At 44.5% G+C, this 26,892-nt stretch overlaps 1 protein-coding gene across 1 annotated transcript; it reads left to right on the top strand.

Annotated features, from left to right (window-relative positions):
* The first annotated feature begins 10,181 nt into the window (after nucleotides 1-10,181).
* LOC311232932 (creatine kinase M-type) lies at nucleotides 10,182-16,673 on the top strand. The gene is made up of 8 exons (XM_084319763.1): nucleotides 10,182-10,245; nucleotides 11,621-11,829; nucleotides 12,958-13,112; nucleotides 13,825-13,957; nucleotides 14,355-14,526; nucleotides 14,976-15,099; nucleotides 15,228-15,417; nucleotides 16,171-16,673. Exons 2-8 carry the CDS (start codon nucleotides 11,637-11,639, stop codon nucleotides 16,347-16,349), a joined length of 1,146 nt encoding a protein of 381 aa, XP_084175889.1. The 5' UTR covers nucleotides 10,182-10,245; nucleotides 11,621-11,636; the 3' UTR covers nucleotides 16,350-16,673.
* The last annotated feature ends 10,219 nt before the right edge of the window (nucleotides 16,674-26,892 follow it).

Raw genomic sequence — 26,892 nt, 5'->3', positions numbered from 1 at the left:
GTATTTTTTCCTAGATCGCGAGATATGACACGTTATATGCATTATGCCCAAATCGTTCGGGTTGCTCGCCTAAAACTCCAAATACTTCCAAATCAAAGGTATATACCATATACATATGTGTCAAAATCATCAGGGGGGGGTCGTTTTACCTCGAAACTGCGATCGGTTTTAGGTCCGGTAAAAGACGACACTGTGATCGGTACAAAAGCATGTTTTAGGTAAAAAAAATACCAGCAGGTTACCTAAAATAGACCTTACCTCAGTCAGAAGGTACTCCAAAATGAATAAATCCCAGTTGTCCCATGGTGATCGCAATTACTTGTGTATATTGGGCATGGCTATCATACGGGAAAGAATAGGTCTGAGGCACCAAATCTCTGACCGATTGCTATGTCCTGATACACTCCGAGGCGGAAGCAGCTCAGTACTGGAAGACTGATATCCCCAGTTCAAAAGGTAGGCGATACTGCCACCTGGCAGGATTCGATTGTCATTTCAATTCCAATGTAGGCAGCTGTGCCAGGGAGACACAGGCAGCTCCGAGGCGAGTGTTTAGAATGGGGATCAAAGGAAAAATATCAAAGGATCCAAAAACGAGTATACTAGTTTTTGGCGCTCAAGCGTTGGCGATGAAACACGAGTATACTCGTTTTTGGCGCACAATGAGTTAAGGGGGAGTGAGTACCGCTTACTGCCACAATCACTTCACAACACAGTCCATCGTGACTGTGGAGATTACTCACGGACGTCCATTACAAGACCACATAAATACTAAAACACAGAGAAAATGTTTCTATGAAAACAGACAATATTAAAAACATGACCACTCCATGGCAAGAAGGCATTTTTCTTTAGCTCTTAACACATTGTCCGCCATGCCTGTGACTGCAACTTGTTCCTGTTTGCGGACGACTCAGCCCTGCTGGTCTCTGACAAGAACAAGTTGCAGGTTGAAAAAACCCTCAGCTCGGAACTAGGCAAAATCTGCATATGGTTCACTGATAACAAACTATCATTACACATGGGCAAAACAGAGTCCATTCTCTTCGGTTCAAATAACAAACTCAGCAAGACCGACGGCTTCTCAGTTGCAGTGGGTGACAATATTGTCACAAGGAAAGACGAAATTACCTACCTGGGTTCCATCCTAGAGGCAAATCTTTCCTGTGACAAAATGGCATCCAATGTAATAAAAAAAAGTCAACCAACGAACTAGATTCTTGTACCGGATCTCCTCTCTGGTAAACAAGAATACCCTGAAGACTCTGGCAGGAGCACTCATTCAAGGGTACTACGACTATGCGTGCACCTCATGGTACCAAAGCACCTCAAAGGCGCTTAAAACAAAATTACAAACATCACAAAACAAACTGGTCAGACTACTACTTGACCTTACCCCCAGAACCCACCTCACCCCTGCCCACTTTGACAACCTAGGATGGCTTAGAGTAGACAACAGAGTACAGCAACTTGCAATGGGCCTGGTCTACAAGATACACTATACGACTAAGGTACCCATGTACATGTCAAAATACTTCCCAAAGGTCAGTGAATACCACAACCACTACACCAGAGGAAGCTCAACAAATCATGTTAAACCCAGATTCGGCTCAAACAAGGGACTAAATACGTTTCGCAATTATGCCACATCTTTATCTTTATTATCATCAATGTGGAACGCCCTACCCAAAGCTGTAAAGGAATGTGAATCCCTAGCCACATTCAAAACCGCTCTTAAAGAGCACCTACGGGAGGCTGCAATTCGAAACTGGCCACCGTAAATGCCCAAAACCCCCACCACCTCCTAATAGACAGTTTCCTCCCCACCGCATGTATATATTCCCTCCCCGCCGTATGTATATCTCTCTCCCACCCACCCACCCCCTCCTAATGTACAGTCCCCTCCCCATCATATGTATACTCTGTCAGGATCTAGGGGTAACAGTACTGTATATTTGAATACTGTTTATGTCACAAATGTATCAGTACTAAATACCTATATGTCCCTATGCCATAAATGTCATGTATGTTGTGTATGTCATAAATGTCTATATGAATTGAAAATGGGGGACCCTGATGGAAACAAGACAAACGTCTTTCTCAGGTCTGCATCCCCTTAACAATTGTGTGTATTGAGCCGTACTGTATTGTACCCATTCTGCAATCTGTTAAATAAAGTTTTCATTCATTCATGCATTGTACCCATCCTTGGGCCCAGTCTGCCAGTGCTGTAACCCTATGGAGATGTTTACCTTCTTTGCAGGGCTATAACTTTTTAAATAGCTATATCGACATTACTATGGCCCATTCAACATCGGGTATCTATCGTTCCGGATGTGGGAACGTTATATTTTTTCATTCATACATTGTCGTGTTAATACCGTCGTGATTATAAGTATATTTTTAAGGCAGTAATTCCTAAAACGCGAGTTATAGGCCCTGACGCATATGATAGATTATCGATTGGCGTTTCTTTCCTATACACGCCATATTAAAAAATTCAAATGTATATGATCGATATACATTATGCTTCATCAGGCGTGAAGGAAGGGGGGGGGGGGTCATTTATAATTCCTTGATCGTCAGTAGCGTCTTTTTTTACTATGGGTTGATACGTTGATCAGATGGATTGCCGTGAAACAAATAAACAATCGGGCTGAAAATAACGTTAGATTCCTCTTACCGTTCGCCGATGAGACTGGAGGAAAAATATTCCAATTATTTGACGTCGATCTGCTTCCCATTTGTATGACGCAATAAACGCCGAAATCATATTGATTATTGCGTTTCGAAAGCGATCCCAATGCACTCAAGTGTGTATCTAGATCCACGCTACAAGATATTACTGCCGGAGGATTCTCCCAGATGCACCGAGCGCCACTTCCGGTTTGGCTTGGAGTGTAACTCGCCCGACATCCACCAGGCGGCGGTATTGAGGCGTTGCAATATGAGAACAGGGTCCAGCTGCATCCCAGAGGGAGGCTGGATGAATTATGAATGCCATGGCGAAAAAATTTAATATTGATCCCAAAAACAAGTTAACTCGTTTCTGGCGCACAACGCATGGCGGGCAATAACGAGTATACCCGTTTTTGGCGCACAATGTGTTAACACGCAACGGCCCGTATACGGGCCCTCTTGAGGATGATTTGCCCACCGGTGCGACACAGCACTTTGGTGGCCCCTAGCGGCTCGGGTCTGCATTTTCTCTAACACAATTTATATAGAGAATTAAAGCCCTAATTGTTGCCTGTCGATTGCCCTTTCAGGCGATAAAATCCGTTCAGCGGTTCTCGAGTTACATGCCGATATGTGAGGCATGCGCCAAAGTACACGGCAGAGCTTTTCTTTTTTTTATTACCACCCTGACTCCCGAGGCTCTAGCTCCGTCAATCATTTGGCGATCTCGAAGATTATTGGACAGGGTTGTAGCCAATGAGTGTGCACAGTAAATTTCGCAGAGTAAATTTTACTCAAACTGAGTACATTTTACTCAAAGAGGCAATAGAGGTAAGGTTTGAGTAAAATGTACTCAGTTTGAGTAAAATTTACTCTGCGAAATTTACTGTGTGGCTTTCCAATGATACATGGGGATCTGCGAATCAGGGATCTACTGTAGGTGAAAAGTCACAAGCGAAAACAGGAAGAGTAAAAACTGCCGAATGTATTGAAATCAATGAGGAAATGTATTACTGGCGAGCCCCCCCCCCCCCCCCCCCCCCCCCCCCCACGGGTTTTTATGAAATTTGTACTACATACGACTTCAGGCTATGGACCCAGGGTGTTTTACAGCTCATACAATTTTTTGGGGAAATACTAGATTTGGATATTGCAACTACTACAGAAAAACGTGAGTAACACGTTTTTCTACAACTCAAGTTCAGACCTATGTTACTCTATTTCATTAGCACTAAAGGTGATCTTTCTTTATTGTATCAGAAACTTAAGAATGTTATATTTCAAAGGAGACCAGGCTTATGCAGGTGCTATAAGTATAAAGTATAGTATTTTGGCTTGCAAAAGAAGTATTCAGTCCTCAAAAACGAAAACAAAAATGGCCACTTTTCTGCCCACAATTCCAACAAGGGACTCTAGCTTCGAATCAAAAGGCCACAAGAGACGTCATACATATCGTGTGTACATGCCATACGTCCTTCATTCATTGAGGGGAACTATTTTTGACCCACTATAACATGCTATGGTCATGTGCTCCCACGAACAGCCATTCTAGTCTTCATATGTAATCTCCCGTCTTCATCATTCTGTCTACTGTTTCCTTCCTATAGTTTTTTTTTTTTTTTATAAATGTTTTTATTTTCAATTTTCAACATAAAACAAGACATCACAGTACAATACCGTTAACAATAATAAAAATAATGACACTAACAACAATAATAACAGCACAAGACAGGCAAACAAAAAAGTAAGACAATAAAAATTAAATAAGGAAAAATTTAAATAAATAAAATAAAATAAGTGTGGCTTTCACGTGTGTGCATTATCTCGTGTGCTATATATGTGTGTTCTACCTACCCATATGTGCGTGTGCTTTACCTATGTATATGTTTTATGTGTACATGCATATATGTGTGGTGTGAACGTGTGCATGAGACCGTGTATTCCCTAGTAGCCCAGAGTACATGTACAGTATTACTGTAGCCAAGAGGACATGTACAGTATTACTGTAGCCAAGAGGACATGTACAGTATCATTGTAGTCAAGTGGGCATGTACAGTATTACTGTAGTCAAGTGGACATGTACAGTATTACTGTAGCCAAGAGTACATGTACAGTATTACTGTATTCAAGAGGACATGTACAGCATTACTGTAGTCAAGAGTACATGTACAGTATTACTGTAGTCAAGAGGACATGTACAGTATTACTGCAGTCAAGAGGACATGTACAGTGTTACTGTAGTCAAGAGTACATGTACAGTATCACTGTAGTCAAGAGGACATGTACAGCATTACTGTAGTCAAGAGTACATGTACAGTATCACTGTAGTCAAGAGGACATGTACAGTACTACTGCAGTCAAGAGGACATGTACAGTACTACTGTAGCCAAGTGTACATGTACAGTATTACAATGCCAGTACCGTCAGACAAAACAAGGCAGCAGTGGGAGGTTACTGGTAATGGGGAAATCCGGCGAGTACAGTGGTGGATAGCGCAGGCCCAATATGTGACAGGTAAGGGTCCCAGATCTCATAAAAAGTGTCCAACTTGGAATGCAGCATGCACGTAATATATTCACAGGGAATACATTCCATTATGATATTGTGCCATGACCTTATTGACGGGACCTCGTCCTTGATCCAAAACAACAGGATGTTCTTTCTAGCAGCAAATGTCAACAAATTGAACAGTCTCTTATGCTTGAAATTGGTAACATGAATATCTGGTCCTTCCTATAGTTGACCTTGTGGTGCTCCAGACTAGTATGCCTCCTCTATTATTAAATTAATAAATTTATTTATTTATTAACCAGATAAAAACATTAACACTTTGGTCGCCAGGCTTATATTCTTAATATACCATCCTCCGCCAGCTCTATTTGTCTATGGGGATGTTTACCTTCTTTGCAGGGCTATAACTTTTTTAATTGTATTGCTAAATTGACATTACTATGGCCCATTCAACGTCAAGTATCTATTGTTCAGGGTGTAGCAACGTTATACTTTTTCATTCACATATTCATACTAAAATACGGTCTAAAGTATAAGTATGTTTTTATCGTTTTCTGCAGCTTTCTCCAGAACGTGATTTATAGCCCCAAATGCATTATATTGATGATCAAATACAGTTTGATAGGAATCTGCGCGAGATAATTTTTTTTCAAATGGACGTGCTTCTAGAAGTGACTATACTGATCATCTGATGTTGACCGGATGGGGGGGGGGGGGGGGGGGGGTTTGTTTATAATTCCGTGGCCAACGTTAGATGATTCATCTAGTGTGGGTGATATGATCATTAGAGCAGTTAGTATCGAACACGTTAAAAAATAACGCTGAATCTTACCGTAGCTTCCTCATAGCATTGGGCGATGAGCGTGGAACAGAAATATTCCTATTATGGGATGTAGAAATATGCAATCCATTTCCAGGTTGTATAATAGTATATACGTCCAAATCATGTTGTTTATCGAGTTATTGGTAACGGATTGCTATCCGTTGTGTCTAGCTCGAGTCCTGGGACTATTACCGAGTGATCGGACCGAATTGGAATGAGCACCAGCTTCCATTTCCTGTTTCCGCTCTGGGCGATCCGCCGATCGGCCACCAGATGGCGCTCTTGAACTGTTGGAGAGTTGAAAGGGGATCAACAGTAGATCTCAAGTCTCCGGGGGAGAAATATGATTTCGATCACAGATTTTTGAAACATTGATATCAAAGACGTGGTACGGCGTCTTTGGCAGAATGAGCATGGCGGGGAATGACGTGGTACAGCGTTTTTGGCGACCATAGTGTTAAGAACAGGTTTCTTATTTACAATGTCGATCTGGTCCAAGAGGCCCCAACAGGAGTACAAATATACATATATACATATATACATACATACATACATACATACATATATATATATATATATATATATATATATATATATATATATATATATATATATATATATATACATTACATACATACACATACACACCAATAACAAAATAAAAACACAGTTAAGAATCATACACATAAGCAAATAACAAACAAACACATGCACAGCCTATGTACAAAAGAAATAAACGGGAGGATTGGGGGGGGGGGTGAAAGTATGTGAATGTGTGTGTGTGCGTGCGTGCATGAGCATGGAAACAGATGCGTGTGTCTAGGTGCGACTATGAATGAGTGCTTGTATGTTGTGTGTGACTGTATGCAAGTGTGAAACTGGGGTATCAGCAAGAGCAGGAGGGATCTACTAAGAGCGTGTTGAGTATTTTCTTGAAGGCAGTCAGTGAAGTAAGAGCTGTAAGTTTAAGGGTGTCTTGAAAATCGTTCCAGTCATAAGCTGCTGCAAAGTGAAAGGAGTTTCGGCCGAAGGTGGTCTTGGATTATTATAACAATAACACTCAGGCGAGTCTTCATGGTGATTATGGCCACGTCAGTGAAGCACCACAGTCAGGACAGCTGCAACCCGCCCAATTTACCGGCGTCAACTAAAAACACACCTCTTCAATCAATATCTTACTGTCTTTTAGTATTTACCATGCTACCTCGACATACAAAGTGTACTTTACCACTTTACATATACAGTACTATGTTACTATCCCTATACTACTACATACCATGCTAATATGACGATACTACTATGCACTCAGAGTGTAACACTCAAGTTCAACACTGTTTGATGAACAACGCCACTGACCCTTAGCTGCCAGAGATGTACCCCTCCTGCTGACTTGTTGTACACAATTTGTAAGTCGCTTTGGATAAAAGATTCAGCGAAATGACTGTAAAAATGAATGTAGATGTAAATTAAGCTGCTCGGTGAAGCGCAGGAAACCATGAAACTTATAATTCAGTATAATTTTGTAAATGTAGGAAACACATGTATCATTCTCTCTCTTTTCTTTATCCTTCAATCATGTTTTTGAAGGATAAAGATAGTTTGGTTTGAGATCAGTCAGTTGGACCAGGGGTATCTCAGGTATTGCATGAGATTAATGGACAAACGAACGATGTAGCACCCCCTTCGACCAATCAATCACCGTGTTTTTGTACATGTTAGAATGGTAAGATATAACATTATGGTCAAAATTGGATCAGTGATGTCTTAGATATTGCATGTGATTAATGGAAGATGTTGAGACCTGCTTGGACCAATTTTGAAAATGCTGGAACGCAGTTGCGAGGTGATTCAAAATGTAACCAGTAATGTCTGAGAAATTGCATGTGACTTTGACAAAACTGGGAATAAAGTCTCTTATCACTAAGTCCTGATGTTTACAAGGGTGGTATTTTCAAAAAGGTATCATGGTATATCCATCACTTTTCGGTCACTATGATGACTTGGTCAAAACCATGATATTACCACCTGTATTGTGGTTTAAATGGGATTATACCATGGTATCATCCAAGTGCAAACGTGGTACCGGGGTGAAACATAACCTGATCTCCTGCACCCTGTGTTCTTCACTTGCAATTAAAACATATTTATTGAGAATTGTGAACTGAATTTTTTTTAATATAACCCAGTGAAGGTCCTTCAAAATGTTGACCTCAATACATGTTTTAATTTAAGTGACAAAGAAGTTTGTTCCATTGTTGTCGGTCCAGGGTCTCCTCCTATACATCTGTTCACGGACACTCAAGGTGTGTAAAGGTCCTACTGTTTGACCTGTTAACGCCAACGCGGGTACGTAGGCTGAGAGGGCGGGGCTTTGTCCCAAAGAGGGTGACGACATGTTTACTGTTGCCTTGTTGTTTAGTGACAGATGTGAACCGAGTGTGGCCTATAAGATCATGGCGTATAAATCAAATAGGCTAATGTATCGTGTCGTGAAGCTACTGTACAAATGTTAGGGTTTCTCTTTAGAACACATGGCCCAGGAATTGTCATCAAAGAGAAGCCGCCTATTCTCGGTCCTCGCTCCACAATGGTGGAACGAACTTCCCACCACAGTTAGGACAGCTGAAACCCGATCAATCTTTCGCCGTCGACTAAGAACACACGTACTTCTTCAATCAATATCTGAAATGAATACAAAAATATATATAATAATAATAATAAACACTAACCTTCTTATACTGTCTTATACTATCATGCACTATCATCCTACTATACGAATATGTCTTTACTACTATGCACTCATCACTGCAGCACCCAAGTTGCAGCACTGTTTGATGAACATTGTTACTCAGTTGTAAGAGTTGTACCCTTCCTGCTGACTTGTCGTACAGATCTTGTAAGTCGCTTTGGATAAAAGCATCAGCTAAATGACAAAATGTTAAATGAATGTAAATGAATTGTGCCAGTCCAACACCTGTGGACATCTGATCAATCAATTAATTAAAAAAATATCACATCCAGAATCATTCCTTTACTCACTCTAATAATAATTGTTAGCTTTGTATTCCTCATTTAAATGAGCAGATTTTCTTTTTTTCTTTTAGGAATGCAAACACTACCTTAAACTAGACATTTTGGTTAACTGAACTGAACTCTTTGTACTCTTGAAGCCCCATTTACAATGTCTTAATCACAGAGATGGCAATCTCCTGGCCTCTGGTTACTGTTTTTCTTGTTGCTGTTAACACCAAAACAATTTGTTATGTCAAAGTGATCGTCTCGGTTGCCAATGACAATAGAATGACGGCCCTCCATTTCACCCCATGACAGGTGGGTACATGACTGGTGTCAGCCATTCATTGTTTCTGATGCCCTGCTCCTCCCATTGGAGTCAATGTCTCACCATCAAGGAGGCATTAAATTAGGCATCAAACCATCAAAGATTAACATTCCAAATTCCTCCCTTCCCCACAGGGTTGGGGGACATTAACCGTGCCAAGTTGTCCCCCGTGAACAGCTGAGACAACCACTGTGCAGGCCCTTCACCAAAAAGTTTCCAAAAGTCTAGACACAAGTGTGTGAATGAATGAATGAATGAATGAATGAATGAATGAATGAAAACTTTATTTAACAGATTGCAGAATGGGTACAATACAGTACGGCTCAATACATACAATTGTTAAGGGGATGCAGACCTGAGAAAGACGTTTGTCTTGTTTCCATCAGGGTCCCCCATTTTCAATTCATATAGGTACATAATATTCTAAGGAGATATGTCATGGGTGCTTTTGCAAAGCATCAATAGAGGCCTTCGACCATTTTGATAAGGGGACAAAGAATACCAACTGTTCAAAACTTCACACTGAACCGACACAAGGACCTCTGCTGCTCTCCCTGGCATTCTTGGAAAAAGTGTTGGTCAGCTTTTTTCAGAGTTACTCTATTCCCCCCATGACCCCTCCCCCTCTCAGATCCTCCTGCCTCCCTACTGGTACTATGTATGGGCGACGGGGGGTGAGGGGGGGTTAACCTACTAGAACTGTAGAGAGTATCAGAAACAGGCTCTGGCCAATGGGGGCCTAGCAAGCACTAAAATGGCCCGGCCAATGGCGGGGGACTGCCAGGTATATAAGCAGAGGGCAAGCGCTTACCAAGTTAGGTGACCCTTACAGTGGATATTGGACCGCATCTGATCCCAAGGATTGTTACCTCATTTCTTGTCTTGTGAGCAGGTAAAGAAAATCATATTTTTTTCCACATTATTTGGAAGCCTAAATGGACTTTGGAGAAGCATCCAAACTTTTTACAATGGCAAAAAAGTTTTTTTTGTTGCTGAAACATTTATGCCGGTCGTTTCTAGGGCATCTTTGTGTATCCAGACTTTTTTGACCATGATTTTTTTTTAAGGAAGGATGCAAAACAAAGCACAGTTTGGACTCTGGGCTTTATTAGGGTTTAAGATCCAAATGGATGTTCAGAGCTTGTCTTTTAGTAGATCACCTCGATTCATTTTGCAGAAGTGATGAATGGGGCGTGAACATGTAGTTTCAGCAGAGAATAGTTGCATTTTCATCTGCAAATTTTCTTGTTCTTGTCGCATGTTGGATGGAGTTGTTTTAGCAACATCAGAATCCTATTCTTAAAATGGCTTTTTGGGCATCAAGTAATGTACCTATTATGCAAACGTGGCTTATTGCCAATACTGGTGTACTTTAAGTTTTGATTGATTGCATTTCATGTGATGCAACAAGTGCATGACGAACACATCGTTGTTTTATTGTAATATTGTAGGTATCGTGAATATGTGTATTGGGTTATTATTAGGGAGAGGTGGTACTTGATTGACAGGACTCTGTGGCAACGAGGCTGTCATCGTCAGTCATACGACATTTGTCATACATCTATACGTTTTTCTGTCATACAAAGTGATGAGAGACGGCAGGGGGCTGTAGTTGTATAATGGAATAGGGGAGTGTACTTGGAACGCATTGCTGGTGTGTATTATATTAGTGTGCATATTAGTGTGTATGTGCCTCAGTGGAAGCTAGGGTTGTGTGTGTGTGTGTGTGTGTGTGTGTGTGTGTGTGTGTGTGTGTGTGTGTGTGTGTGTGTGTGTGTGTGTGTGTGTGTGTGTGTGTGTGACAGGTGAAGGTATGATTAATGGGCGACAGGCTGAAGAGACTGGCAGAAAGGATTGGACAGAAGTCTGAGGTGGGGGTGGGGTAGGGGGTAGAGTTAAAAATACCCCCCCAACAAGTGTTCCACTCCCTCATCTCTTCCAAATTGTCATGTGATCCACTGGAGACTGAGATACATTTTACAACCTATAGGACCCCAGGGGTCCACAGCTGTTCTTATGATGACTACCAATATTTCTAAGTGTTGAGGGTATTCAGAGCACTATACAAGTTTCACAGGTGGGTCTGCATTTTTAACACGTGTCTCTCCTCTCTCTCTCTTTTTCTCTCTCTCTCTCTCTCTCTCTCTCTCTCTCTCTCTCTCTCTCTCTCTCTCTCTCTCTCTCTCTCTCTCTCTCTCTCTCTCTCTCTCTCTCTCTCTCTCTCTCTCTCTCTCTCTCTCTCTCTCTCTCTCTCTCTCACCCTGCAGTGTTAGAAACGCAATCATGCCTTTCGGTAACACCCACAACAACTTCAAGCTCAACTACAAGGGCGAAGAAGAGTTCCCCGATCTGTCCAAGCACAACAACCATATGGCCAAGCTGCTGACAAAGGAGATCTATGACAAGCTGAGAGACAGGCAGACCCCCAGCGGATTCACCCTGGATGACGTCATCCAGACCGGTGTTGACAACCCAGGTGAGAAGAGCCGCTGTATTGTGGTATTTGCATCGTTTTTGGTCTCTACCATCGGTATGATGGATTTTAGGTGGATGACCCCCAGGGGTGGAGGCGCTAGGGACCCTACATTTTTTTTTTTTTTTTTTATATATTTTATTTTAAATGTTTCAGAACATTGTACAAACATGACAAACAGTATACCAACATGACATACAAACACACTCAGACAGTGAAAGTAAAAAAAAATGCATTAAAGAAGAAAAAAATAATAATAACAAATATTTTACATTTGCTATTACAACACGGTTACCAGCCATACATGACTGAGAAATATTGTGTTTGGGGTCCCTCATAGGGGGACTGTGAGATCAGACGGGCGAATCAGGGACCCTACTTCTTAAATGGTCATTCGATGCTTACGTCGACACTCTGTGTAACCACAGTCGAGACAGTGGGTGCGCTCCCCCCCCCCCCCCCCTCCCACACGTCTAAAAATAGCACAACACTGATTATACCATGGTGTTATTCAGGTACAAAAGTGGTAACCGTGGCGACCCATGACTTGCACCATAGTTGTACCGCGGTAAATCGTGTATACATATTTTGTAAAATTTCCTCAGTTTATGTTGATTTTCTTGAGCTGGACGAATATGAACAACTTGAGTTGTGCTTCAGGAAGGGAACCTTTTTTGGAGCAGATTTTATTTGTCAAGCTTGGGGCGAGAAGGCAGAATACTTTGAAGACCGAGCTGTAATCTGTATTCATGTAATCCGTATTTAGATAATGAAATGCAACGCGTGATGTAATAATGGAACACTGCAACAGTGTTTTGGTGTCTTTATAAACCCATGAGGGTTGGGCACTTTTCATGCATGACACGAAAATTAAATAATCAACCAATCAATCATATACAGTCGTACCGTGGTAAAACAGAAGATTCCATCAACTATACTTTTTTTGTAACCCGGTGAAGCCTTACAAACCGTAGAGAGAAGACGCTAAAGTGTAAAGTAATAATAAATAATAATACTAATTAATTTGCACAGTGGCCCGTTAAGTTGAAAGTATTGACGTTCACTCCTGTCACAGTTTTCTGTCTGTTCTTTGGTTTGACAACCCCTTCCTCTCCTCTCCCCCTCCCCCAGGTCACCCCTTCATCATGACCGTTGGCTGCGTTGCTGGTGATGAGGAGTCCTACGAGGTCTTCAAGGAGCTGTTCGACCCCATCATCTCCGACCGTCATGGTGGATACAAGCCCACCGACAAGCACAAGACTGACATGAACTTCGAGAACCTGAAGGTAGACTCTCCTCACATTGTCTCGAAATAAAAACAGACAAAACCAAAGAACGATGTTGCTCAATAATCGCAGCGACGTTCACAGAATGCACTGAAGGAGACTCTCAGAATATTTGTAACCTGTTTGTTGCAACCTCTCAGTACGTCAGACTGGCACATCTGGGTACTTTGCCTTTTTTTTCCAGCCTACTTTGGCGGGGGAAATAGACACTGTTCCTATTGACCACTGTTGTATTTGGCCCATTGTTTTAAACGTTTATTTTGTTAGTGCATCATGTTAAGTCATGCAGTTACTTTCCAACACTGGCCATCATTGAGCGTTCACACCATTGTGAAAAGTTAGGTTTGATCCGTTTTCAGGCCTATTTCCTCAGTCACTCAGTTTCCTCATTTCCCTATCCTGGACATTTAATATTAACTTAGGAATCGCCAAGTGACCTAAAACTAAGAAGTAATGACTGTTTCTGGGCAACAACACTCTCCAGCATGATTTCTACTTGTGTGTTTGTAGTTTATGAACAAACACCATCTAATCCCTGTTTATTCCCAGAGTTGTTTTCCCCCAAAAGGGACCAAAATAGAGGCGTATAGCCATATAAAAATGCAGTGCGATCACCGGTCTGACATATGCTCATATCTGTTACTATAATAATACATTTCATTCATATAGCACACACAAACATGATGTAACCCAACATGTATCCTTTCCTCAGGGAGGTGATGACCTGGACCCCAACTACGTCCTGTCTAGCCGCGTGCGTACCGGCCGCAGCGTCAAGGGATACACTCTGCCCCCACACACCAGCCGTGGCGAGCGTAGAGCTATCGAGAAGCTCTCCGTTGAGGGTAAGACTTATTCATAGAATTTTGTTTTGACATTCTTGACTGGTAATTTGTCCGGTACAAATAATGTCTGCCAAAGAATATATAAAAAAATTATTATGATAATAATTCAATTACGAAAAGATTGTCGCGCATATGAGTTTCCGTTTGTTGCATGGAAAGGTGATGTGTTGCCAGGGCAATCATTTGGACGACCATTGAAGTGGAATTTGTTGTTGAAATTGTTTCTAATTATTGTAGATGTATACAGACCCTACAGTTCGCTCGCGTCTGCAATGACGATAGGAATGTAGTTAATTCAACATGGCAGTAGGACCGCCGACGCATAATGATCGTCTGGTGAAATGTATTCTATGATCAGAAAAGCTCTAATGCTCTGGACGTGTTTTCTCCTGCTCAGCTCTTGCCAGCCTGGATGGTGAGTTCAAGGGAAGATACTACCCCCTGAAGTCCATGACCGACGCCGAGCAGGACCAGCTCATCAACGATCATTTCTTGTTTGACAAGCCCGTCTCTCCCCTGCTGACCTGCGCCGGAATGGCCCGTGACTGGCCCGACGCTAGAGGCATCTGGTGAGTACAGCCCAATATCACCAGAGCACACTAGGCTATCGCTGTCCCATCATTTATAAATGACATCTTAGTATGATATTCAAAATAAAGTACACGTGCAGGTGAGGTAGAAACGTATTTAACAATCGCACCTAAATACCGTAGTAATGAAAATAATAAAAATGCATAAACAAATATGTTTACATACATAATCAAATATTTTATGATTATTTAGCTGCTACGGAAACAACAGCCAAACATTGAAAATAAATAAAACAAACGTCTCAATTATTCATTACTACAGTAGACCTTTTGACATCAAAATATGCATCAATACATGCTTTTCACATAAATAATCAGGTGCACTTATCACATTTTCATATGCTTGGCTGCTATAGGTGACAGTATTATGTTCACACCTGTGTAGTGCACAACAATCTCATCTTGTGTCCTTTTTTTAATGTTACTAGGCACAACGACAACAAGAGCTTCCTGGTCTGGGTGAATGAGGAGGATCATCTCCGTGTCATCTCCATGGAGCATGGTGGCAACATGAGGGAGGTCTTCAGACGTTTCTGCGTCGGCCTCACCAAGGTAACACATCGATCCACAAGAAAATAAGCATCCGCGCTCAGTCGTGTGAAAGAACGCTTGTTGTCGTCGTCGTCGTTGAAAGTGTCTGGCTTTTTTCGTTGACCAATGTTCCCTCCCCCCCCCGTCAGATTGAGGCGATCTTCAAGCAGCACAACCATGGCTTCATGTGGAACGAGCATCTCGGCTACGTGCTGACCTGCCCCTCCAACCTGGGAACCGGCCTGCGCGGTGGTGTCCACGTCAAGCTCCCCAAGCTGAGCGTACACGCCAAGTTCGACGAGATCCTCGGCAGACTGCGTCTGCAGAAGCGCGGCACAGGTACCATAATTATGCCGGGCGACTCGCTGTCTCTCACCCGTACACACACACACACACACACACACACACACACACACACACACACATGTCCACGTGGTACGCTGCACACACACATAGACACACACACACACACACACACGTCCACGTGGTACGCTGCACGCACACACACACACACACACACACACACACATGTCCACGTGGTACGCTGCATACACACATAGACACACACAAATGGACACAAACGGACTAAGAGAGATCGACCAAATTGTCCATAAGGACAAGTCACAGTGGAACATGAAGATTACATTCGATTAGATTAAAATGTATTGTCATTATACAGAACAACTACAGTACAATAAAAATAGGTTTTGCATCCAGTAAAGTGCAATGGTAATACGATGTACAGGTGATTAAACTGGGTATAAAACTTATACATTTGTATTATTACTGAGTGCAGTGCTAATCAGATGTATGTACAGAGTTGTAATATTAACATGTACAGTGATACATGTATAAAGATAGTATGGTCATAGTCATACTGGCCAGCTGCATAACTAGTAAGAGTAGGTAAGGGATAGATATAGTATCTCCAGATATGTAAAGCTTTCTCACCCTTTTCCAATACTGCACCTCTACCATTGTACAGAAATTAGACCTCTTTGTTTACCAGTGGTTACCAACGGTTACAGGCAGCCATGATGCTGATGGAGGTAGAAAGCCACTCACGCCCCCTCGTCTTCTCTCTCTCTCCAGGTGGTGTGGATACCGCCTCCGTCGGTGGAGTGTTCGACATCTCCAACGCTGATCGTCTGGGCTCCTCAGAGGTTGCCCAGGTCCAGCTGGTGGTTGATGGCGTCAAGCTCATGGTGGAGATGGAGAAGAAGCTGGAGAAGGGAGAGGCTATCGACAGCATGATCCCCGCCCAGAAGTAAAGGAGAGGAACGACGTTCATTCCTTACGCTTTTCTACTGAACATTCACACGACAACAGTCGAGCCAACCAACCAATGGGCCATGCAGAGGAAACTGCCGCTCTACCCCAGAGACTCTGACTCTGCTCACCTCCTTTATTTTCTTCTTCTTCTTCCAGCCTTTTTTTTCTCTTTTTCCCCCTCCTTTTTCTTTTCCTTCCTTCCATCATTCTTTCACGTTCTTTCGGCCGGTAACATCCTGGGATCAGCCTTCCACTAAATACCTTTTGGTTGTAAAAATCTTATTGAAACTGTTAAATAAAAAACCCACCCCATGAAACACCTACAACAAGTCCACCTCGTTCTTTTGACAGTACTGTGTGTTTGTTACGGTGAATAGGTAAAGCTACAGCAATCATTCTCATGTGGCTACATTTTAAAAGTGTACTTTAATTTAATTACATGCTGGTGGTCGACTGGCCAAAGTGATTTCAAGTGATTTAACCTTTTCACTGCCACACTACAGATGGTTAACCTTTCACTACTACACTATAGAAGGTTATCCAGTGTTTAGAACAGTCAAGAACAGCAAATGTATGAACTGGTTACAGGTAGACTAGTCACTAAATTACTATTGTGTTATATCAGTTGATGATAGAGTGGCAAAATACTTTTATTTATATGAAAATATTTGCGATTATTACTTTAATTTAACTAATATTTGATTTACTTGACGTTAACACTAGCACAATGAGAGAATGTATAAGAATAACTATTTTGATCATAGGTTTCACTCTCTGTAGTGTGGTAGTGAAAGGGTTAACATGTAGTGCAGTAGTACATTCCTTAGTGTGGTAGTGAAAGGGTTAAAATGATTTAGAAATGGCTAATTCAAAAGCCGCAAAAACCTTTGGTCGGGACACACCTATACCCCCAAATTGTCAACCCCATTTGATAAGATTTGATGTCAGGGACCCCCATCTGAGAAGATATTTGTTGTTCGAGGTGATTAAAGTCGAGAATTCCATTACTAAGTGGGGAGATAACAGGAGAGTGAAACCTACATGATCAAAATAGTTATTCTTATACATTCTCTCATTGTGATAGTGTTAACGTCAAGTAAATCAAATATTAGTGAAATTAAAGTAATAATATAAAATATTTCCATATAAATAAATGTCTATTTTGCCACTCTCTATTGTCAACTGATATAACACAATAGTGATTCTACCTGTGACCAGTTATATTATCGTATAGCTCTGCTCAGCGTCATTGTGCAAATACTCCACCTCAGTACTTGCGCACTGAATAAAAACTCACAATGTACCTTTACATACCAACATCTGTCTGACCACACCCCCATCCGCTACCTACATAAGCAGGGGTGTGGCCATGCCCTCATCTCCTTCACTTTCACCACAAGGAAGTGCCTGTATACCAAACACTTTGAGCTAGGTTGTTAAAGGTCTGAAGAAAGTTGAGAAAGCGTTCACATTATTTCTTGTTCTTTTCTTTCCCTCATAATTTCAATAGAAAATAACTAAGTGATAATGTTTATGGGCAGTCGGCTCCTCTCGTGGCGGAGGATTTGAGACGCAAACTTTTCGCTTCTGCTCGCTCCCGTCGTAGGAGGGTAGCTTGCAGGGGCGAACGTCCTGGTTTCGGTGAGCTGCTGAAGCTGGATGAGCGTGCGTCTGCTTCTCCGTGGCCGATGGAAACGGAGGATTACATGGTGGAGGCAGATGCATTCTTGTTTGACGCTCCGGTGGAGACACATCACTCTCCCTTTCAGGATGTGGCAGGGGGTGATATGTCTCCTTGGGGTTCCTCGTATTCTGGTGTTGGGTTAGAACCTCCGACTCAGCGACGGGATGCCCTGCTATCAGCCACATCGGATGGTGGCTCTGCAATGGGCAGTAGCCTCTCGTGTGTGAGGGACGCGGGCTCAGTGGAGGAAGGTGCGCATGGGGAACTACGGGCCTTGTTCCCGGAGCTCATGGCGGCAGCAGCAGTCGCAAACGGCGTGCCGCTGCCGCAGCCACTGCCTGCTCCTGTCCCAGATGATTTAATAGGTCATCTATGGCAACGTCGTCCTGTGAGGGAGACGGGCGTTGTCTGCCCATTTTTCCCCTCAATGGAGGCCTACGTACGTCAGGGACAGGTGGTCTCCCACATAACTGGCCTCACCCCCGCCTACGTGCAAGTCACGAGGGTGGTGGGTCTGGTCGAGGGAATGAAGGAAGGGGTGCCTCGGCTTGATAGACCGATGGCGTCTCTCCTTTGTCCTGAGGTGGTGTGGGAGCCGTTGCGGAAGCCGGTTCCCCACGGGAAATCGGCGAGGCGGTTGGCCAACTGGAGTGACCAGTCGTTCATCGCCGGAACTCAAACCCTAGCTGCTACGTCCAACATCACGCAGCTAGCGCGGTTTATGTCCGGGATGATGACGGGCGGTACGATGTTGTCCGAACAACAACATGTTCAGCACGCCCAGGCGGCCGGAGCCATCCTGCATCTGATCCAGCTGCAGGCCATAGCCGCCGGGAAGGTACGCGCCCTGGCCACTCTATCCCAGCGCCATCTTTGGCTGGAGCAGGCGAGAGTGCCGGACAGTAAGAGGCTTCCCCTGCTTACGGCACCCCTCTCCGATGCTGGGCTCTTCGGGTCGGCGATGCAGCTCATGACTGCAACCTGCAGGGATATGGAGGAGGAGCGGGCGGTGCTCCAGCCCCATTTCCCCCCGCCCGATGTCGCCGGTGGAGTCAGACGGAGGCTTCGTCGTCGGGGACCCGCGACCGATGCCACCGCCACTACCACCGCCACTGCTGGCCCTTCGGCGAAGAAGGCCAGGAGGAGAGAGGGCGCCTCGACCACCGCAGCCGGCCCACCCACGCCCGGAGGTGACGGTAGGGATCGTCGAGACCAGGCACCCCTGTACCGTCCCTCCGGGGCGAAAGCTCCCCGGGGTGGCAAGCCACGAGCGGCTCGTGGCAGGCGCCGCTGATGTGACTTTTTCCCCTCCTGTTACCCCTGTTCCCTTCCCCGGCCCATCTATGTTTTTGTTATACAATAAAAAGTCCCTCCTAGGAGGGACTGTATTTTGTTACAAACTGTGTGTTTATTCACTACATATGATGGGGATACGATGTGTAGATCCTCGCCTAGTGTGGGGTTGATAGGAGAGCTAGACTTTTTTAGTCTTTGGTTGGTCGCTACATATATATATATGTGTGCTTAGCAAGGCCTGTAGCTAACACTCGGTCGAAAGGGTTTTTTCTTCCTCGGCCTGGAGACTTATGTTCTTCCTATAAAGGTAGAGGTTAGTTGTGTGTTCTGTTACTTTAAAACAGTGATATTGGGTATTGTCTTTTTCCCTCAGCCGCATCACATGGGACCCATGTCCGTCTTCTTTTTTCTCTTTTTTCTAGAAAAGAGGAAATAAAGAACAAACGGCTTCTTGTCGTTCTCCCAGACGGCTTGGAGGAACAATGTCTGGTGTCTTGTTAGACTATCCATTGATGTGTTTTGGGTCTCGACGTGTACATAGTGCTGGCCCTGGGTGCTTCTCATAAGAATCACGCATGGGCCTGCGCGCCTTGGTTGCTCATCATTAAAACAGCTTTTTTATGGGGCGACTGGGATGGAGTCTGTCTCTTCCGAGCGCCAGTGTTGTCTCGATGAATTCTCGTTCATATCTGGGGGATGTTAACGGAATAGATCAAAGCATAGGTAGAGGGGTCTCACGCCCTTGGGGTGGGCCACCGAGCGAGGTACGTAAGGGACCGTCTGGGTGGCGCCCTCTATAGTGTTTTGGATCGACACGCGTACCTATCCCCCTCCTAGTGTTGGGGATGTCGGCGTGATTAGGGCACGGAACTGGTTCTGGTCGCGCCTGTCCAGGTCAGTTAAGCCGTTGTCCGCCGGGGACGCAGATCTGCTGTTCTGGTACCCTGAGGGAGGGACTTGTGCTTTTTTCGGGGGGAAAAATGCCGGGTCGGCTTGGGTGTCACAGGGTTTTGACGTTATGGAGATGTTCGTGGTTGTGTTACTACGTGTTACCCCTCACTGTTGCTTGGTCCATGTTGTGTTGTACCTTGCGCTGCGCTAAGGGGGCCTGGTCCTTCTTCATTCTTTTCGCCCCTCTCTTCTCCTGCTTAAGCATGGCTGGGAGGGGGCTGTTGAGGTGGTTCTTATGGAACTCCTCTGGCATCCCTGTGTACGTCCCGGTCCGCCGGGCCCGGTCCGAAATAGTTTTCGTCGACCCGTAGGCCTGGGATAACCCCTTTTTGAAAACTGAAACACTTGTACTGCTGTATAGCCAGTGTATACCCGCAGGTGTGTTTTGGAGTTTTTTCTTGAGGGGTTATAGGAACAACCACCTCATGTTTGAACCAAGGGGGTGGTTGGTTCCCTGGTGTGTTGGAGCGGAGTCAACTCCCGGGTTAGTCCATTTGAGTGTGCCCCTGCACGTTTCATGACGTCTGCCAATCGTGTCAGCCTTCTCTGCCTCGACCCCTCTAGAGAGTCGGGGGGGTTTTGTGGAGGCTGTGACATGGTGCACAACAATGCCAGCATACGCCCCTTCCGCCGGGGTGCTGTTCAGCTGACCCCTTTGGCGCCTGTCTAGTCCGCAGTGCTCCAGGCTCAGGTCGAGTGCCTGTTGCCTGGATTGAGGGATCGACCTCTTCTGGAGGTCGTCTCCCCAGTGCGCTGCCTGCTCCCGCTGTAGGTGTAGCCTCTTGAGTGCTTCGAGTTTACAGCCATGCCACCCTGAACACGCCCGATCTCGTTCGATTTCGGAGGCGGTATAGGTTCAGGCCTGGGTTGTGCTTGGATGGGTGACTGCCTGAGTATACCAGGGTCAGTGAGTCAGGCGGCGTGCTATTGGGGGGAAGGGCCTGCTCTTGGATGGGCCCTGTCCGAATACGCTGGCGATGTGGGGGGCGGTGTCACTAGTGACCGCCTGGTGAGGTCTCGATGCTGTGGCGTCATTGGCCTCTCCAGGCCCCCCTTTTTCCGAGGGGGTCCTGTCCCTTCTGGGTCTGGGTCCTCCTTCGCGCTCCGCTGCTACGGCCTTGCCACAGGGTTGGGCTTTGCTCTTGACCCCGTGATTTTAGGGGTGGTAACGGGGGTTTGTTCCTTTTTCCGTTCGTTCCCTAGTGGCATGCGGGTTGTGCGTTTGTGTAGTCGTGGGTACGCCCCACGGTCTGCTCACCCTGTGCGTTGAGTTGCTCAAGCTCCTCTTCGCGCAGTCGGATCCGTCTCCCTTCCGTCCTCCAATAGGGAGGGTCAGGGGGGCTTGGGTCCTCCCCAGTTCTGATGGTTGTGGGGAGCCTCAGCGGGGTACATTTGTCGAGCTCAGCTCAGCTCCTGTGTTGCACTATGATGCTGAGCAGAGCTATACGATAATATAACGTACGGTTATGTATATAACCATAGTTATATGAGTATAGTGACACTCAGCGTCAGGACTCTCCTGAGCACCCCTTGATCTTGCCTTGTGGTAAAAGATTGGGAAGGAGATGAGGGCATGGCCACACCCCTGCTTATGTAGGTAGCGGATGGGGGTGTGGTCAGACAGATGTTGGTATGTAAAGGTACATTGTGAGTTTTTATTCAGTGCGCAAGTACTGAGGTGGAGTATTTGCACTATGACACTGAGCGTCACTATACTCATATAACTATGGTTATATACATAACCGTACGTTCATGAATGTTTTTACATCTGCTGTTCTTGGCTGTTCTAAACACTGGCGTCTGGTAGGACATTCCCGGGGGAAATAATCGGGCACTCAGGAAGGGATGTGTTTTACATCACCAGCAGTAACAGCCGTTTGTTTGAAATTAATAGAAGATTAACTCAGTAATTTTCAAGATGGGAAGCAAGTCAATATAGTGCAAAACTACAACAGCAATGACAACGTATCACCATCAGATGTCGCCAAAATAAACAAAAATGAGGATCTTAAGGATTGCCACTTTAAGCTATTACTGCTGAGGACTCCCTCGAGGTACCAGGGCCCCACTTTGAGAACCACTGGCATAAATAATGACATATGTTGTAACTAAGCTATAAAAACAGTTGGGACATCAAAATGGGACACGCAGAAATGAGGGGGGGGGGAAATGCCAACATCTGTGAATTTTTATTAATCATCAGCTCCTTGTTCTCCTTGTATACCACACCCATTCAATGTCACTTAATAGTTTGTTTCTGGTAGGGGAGGGGGGGGGGGTGTCAGAGTAGAGTTAATCATACAGCTCAAACTGTGTGTTCTTCAGTCTCATTAGCCTCATTTGCATATTACATCATCAACTGGTTCCAAAATCATCTCCGCTGTGACATTAAATATTGAACACCTTCCTGGGATCATAATACTGACAGGACCGCTGACATACAGTCCGTTAATAGACACGCCCCGCACATACCGAAAATAAATAAACAATAATAATAATAATAATAACAATCTGTCCCTCGAAATCCATTCCAACAGGTTTGTACAGTAGATCCCACTTGAAGAGAGACGACGACGCGTGTTTCGTTCCCCAGTTTCCTCTCCAGCAGGCATTGCTGAAATGTTCAGCAGCAGTTTTGCAGCAGATGCTTATTTGTGATCAAAACACCACGCACTGTAAACTAACGTTTCTATGGCTTGTGAACGCAACCCAAAGGCTTTCCACGTTTTCTGAGACCTAACCACGATCGCTGTATTATTCCTGACAGGAACTGGGTATAGAAGCATTTACAACTTTACAAGGTGTCCCACTAATACACGTTCCCCTTTTCCTTCGTGGAACCAGAACTGGATATTTCGTTTGTCTTTACTAAAGTAGTGGTAATAATTTACGACGTATCTAAATATCCCTTTGCTTTATCTCCACGGACTCTCGCTGAGGCCTAGCTGAACCGAACCTCTTCTTCCTCTTTATCAGACGCGATGGGAGTGAAATCGTTAAGATATCATATCACCCCACCCAAAAAAACCTGACATTTGTACTCGTGAGAGGGGCTGTAAGAGCAAGTACCGCATTTGGTACAATTTCTGTGTGTTAATATTCATGTCCAAAACCATGACCGTGTCTGTAATTCATAAAGCGTCCACTTTTAGGTGTGCATCCATTTTTTCAATTCTTTCTCCCCCTGAAACCCAAGCTCTGAAGTCATGCAGGATTGCAGGTTGGTATTGTTTCCCATCATTGACAGAAACAGATTTAAACTAGAATTACTTCCCCTTGCTCTAGCTATAAATAAACCTTGAGCTCTAAGATATATACTATATTCATATATTTTATATACAGCCATAAACTGACTGATATAAATCCTGTTTTTTTTTTATGATATTATTCTAAAAAATAAATAAGGTACCTGTGCAAATATCAACAAATTGAAGTGTTTCACATTTAAGACAATGGCGCCCTCCAGTGGCTGGTTCTGGGTATTACCTATACAGGCACACTGGAAGGAGCAGATTCAAGTCAAAGCAAAGTGCATTGAGGTCTATATTACCTAATGCTAATATACACCACAATGAGAACGTCCAGGGAGAGAACAAAGACTTGAGTCTCCTGGCGTCCGTATTTTGCGTCTGTCCCGTGTCCCCCCCCCCCCTCGAGGAGGACAGGTCCGAGCCACTCCCCTCTTGTCGGGGCTCGACGAGACAGCAGCAGACCAAAACAGGACCGAGGACATCTCAAGAGATAATGGATCTACACAACGTGACTGAGAGTGGATGACAGTTGAGAGCGTTTCCTTGCGAAAAAACAAACGAAAAACAGGATCTGAAACGAATACGAGAGCTGAGAAAGACAAAAAAAAACGCTTGTCACCGCGAAAGTACAGGATATCCGACTCAAAAAGGACATCAGGTGTCACATACGAGGTGGGTGACGTGTCCCTTTAAATGTGAGGGTGTGGGATGAGGGGGGGGGGGGGGGGGCTGGATAAGGAGGGTAAAATGGAGGGGGAAGGGGGGTCACCATTGAGCAAAGCCACAACTGAGATAGTATTTAACAGTAAATCAGCATGATCTCTGTAGCCTACATTAATATCACAGTACATTATTCACTAAGAACAGGGAGGGAGGGAACAGAAAGCTTTAGCGTTTCTTCTCTTCTTTTTTGTTCTTTTTTTCGTTTAGTTTTTCATTTTTTGTTGACATTAAATATGTACCGTATGAAGGCGACGGGGTCGTTCACTCCTTTAAAGGCAACTGGACTTAATGAGAGAAAAAAAGAAAAGGTACAAAATAAATAAAAAATAAAAACAGCATCCACGCTGCCTTCCCTGTAACCAGGATACTCCCCTCAACCCCCCCACAGCCATCAACAACACACACACACCTGGTTATACTGGGAGGTCCACCAGCCCCAAAACACTAAGGGATGTTAAAGCACACAATGGATAGAGAGAGAGAAGAGAGAGAGAAGAGAGTTAAAGTATGAGAGAGAGAGAAGAGAGTGAAAGTAGAGAGAAGAGAGTGAAAGTACGAGAGAGAAGAGAGTTAAAGTATGAGAGAGAGAAGAGAGAGAGAGAAGAGAGAGTGAAAGTAGAGAGAAGAGAGTGAAAGTACGAGAGAGAGAAGAGAGTTAAAGTACGAGAGAGAAGAGAGTGAAAGTAGAGAGAAGAGAGTGAAAGTAGAGAGAAGAGAGTGAAAGTACGAGAGAGAAGAGAGTGAAAGTAGAGAGAAGAGAGTGAAAGTACGAGAGAGAGAAGAGAGTGAAAGTACGAGAGAGAGTGAAAGTACAAGAGAGAGAGAGAGAGAGTGAAAGTACAAGAGAGAGAGAGGGTTCGCGTGTATGTGTGTGTGAATGCATGCATGCAAGCCTGTGTGTGTGTGCGTGTATGTGTGTGTGTGTGTGTGTGTGTGTGTGTGCAAAAATGGGATAGTGATGTGAGACGCTGCACGATGTTAGGCTCCTTCACCTTTGGGATTTTTAACCTTCAGCGTATTGAGAGGATGACTGAGGCAAGATCACATGGGTACAGAATAGAACCCAAAATAAGAAGAATTTGCATTGCACTGACAAGAACATGACTTATTCCCATTTTGGTTTACTATGATGTGACATCTGACAGCTTTGCATTTTGGCATTTGTCTTCCTTCCATCCAATTCAAGGACAACGTTTCCCGCGAAATTACCTGTGCTCTTTTTTTTTTAAGTTGCGCGTCAAACAAAGCGACCCTTCGCGTTTTACTGTAACCGCGCAAATGCAACTACTGTACGTCATCGCTTGAATGCGACTTTGCTGAGAAAAAAAATATAGAAGGAGGGGTAATATGGCGGGAGGGCGGGTCAAAAATGTTTGAACATGATAATATTTGATTGACAATGACCAGTGTTGACAGACGTTGAGCCCAGCCAACCGGAGCTCCTCTGAAAGGATGTCGAACGCGTTGCCTGTACCTCCCTATTCAGACTATATTCAGCCCTTCCAGACTCTATTTCATTTTCCCACAAAGAGGGTGCATATAAAACCAAAGTGAACTACAATGGAGGTATGAACGCTATTTAAACCCATCGTTTCATGAATAACAACCAGCAGTTTTTCGATGCACCGCTCATAATCGGCACTGCCAAAAGCTGGAGTCTAAAAATGAAAAACAAAACAAAAAATACAAGATAGATCCTGTACTAAAAACGTATCCGTTCTGGCTGTTTGCAGGACTAAATTAGCTTATTATGCTGTGTTCAGCTCAGTCGGTGTGGCTGAGGTCTCTACATCGTCGTGTTTGTATAATAAAACGGAGATCATTCACTATGAGTGAGTGAGAGAGAGGGAACATCCCTACGAACTCGTCCAGCCAATGACGTCACTTATCGGCGTCAGAGTGCGGCATCTGATTGGCTGTTTCAAAGCCCTGTCAACCCTGTGCACACTGACAGCGACCCGCAGGGGGGGGGGGGGCGCGGGGAACTCGCTGTCATCACGAGACGGACTGTCCCCACATATTGTGCATACGGTCCACAGGCAGCGAAAGGTCCACGGGTAGTAATCACTTCATTGGCATCGATGTGGAGGAAAGTGGAGGAAAGAATCAGTAATACGGGTGGAGAGTGATGCACGCGCACAAAAAGAAAAATTAACTACGAGTGGCTCGTCAACAACGCCCCCCCCCTCCCCCCCCCCCCCCCCCTCCCGAGAGACATGAAACGTTTCCAACAGTGATGGAGGTGATGGAGGTGACGGTGGTGAAAACAACCATAATAAAATCAAGAGTCTTTATGGCTAGAGTAGCGATAACAAATATTAAGCTGGAGTCCCTCCGATCCGGGTCCAGTGTGGGTGTAGTTGCTCAGTAGAGACACGTGGGCTGGAGGACACAGCTGGGGGGTTCTTCAGTCTGTTAGGGGACGGGGTAGTGTGTGTGGGGGAGGGTGCTACCGTGTGAGAGACAGGAGGAGAAGTCATTTTCCTTGGGTCCAGCCCCTCGTCCCCTTCTCTCTCTCTATCTCTCTTTTTTTCATAATTTTTTTTTAAACACCCCCCCCCCTTTCCCTCCCACACACATACACACACAAACACACACACACACACACATACACACACGCGCGCGCGCTCCCCTCGT

Source organism: Notolepis coatsorum, assembly GCF_963971535.1.
Source record: "Notolepis coatsorum genome assembly, chromosome: 8".
Classification (NCBI taxonomy): Eukaryota; Metazoa; Chordata; class Actinopteri; order Aulopiformes; family Paralepididae; genus Notolepis; species Notolepis coatsorum.
This window is presented reverse-complemented; position numbering and strand designations above follow the sequence as displayed.

What these genes read in the sequence shown, in the direction of transcription:
- LOC311232932 (XM_084319763.1), top strand. Translation starts at nt 11,637, where the DNA reads ATGCCTTTCGGTAACACCCACAACAACTTCAAGCTCAACTACAAGGGC. An exon ending in CGAGAAGCTCTCCGTTGAGG is followed by an intron (nt 13,958 to 14,354) that starts GTAAGACTTATT and finishes TCTCCTGCTCAG; the next exon opens with CTCTTGCCAGCCTGGATGGT. An exon ending in CCCGACGCTAGAGGCATCTG is followed by an intron (nt 14,527 to 14,975) that starts GTGAGTACAGCC and finishes TAATGTTACTAG; the next exon opens with GCACAACGACAACAAGAGCT.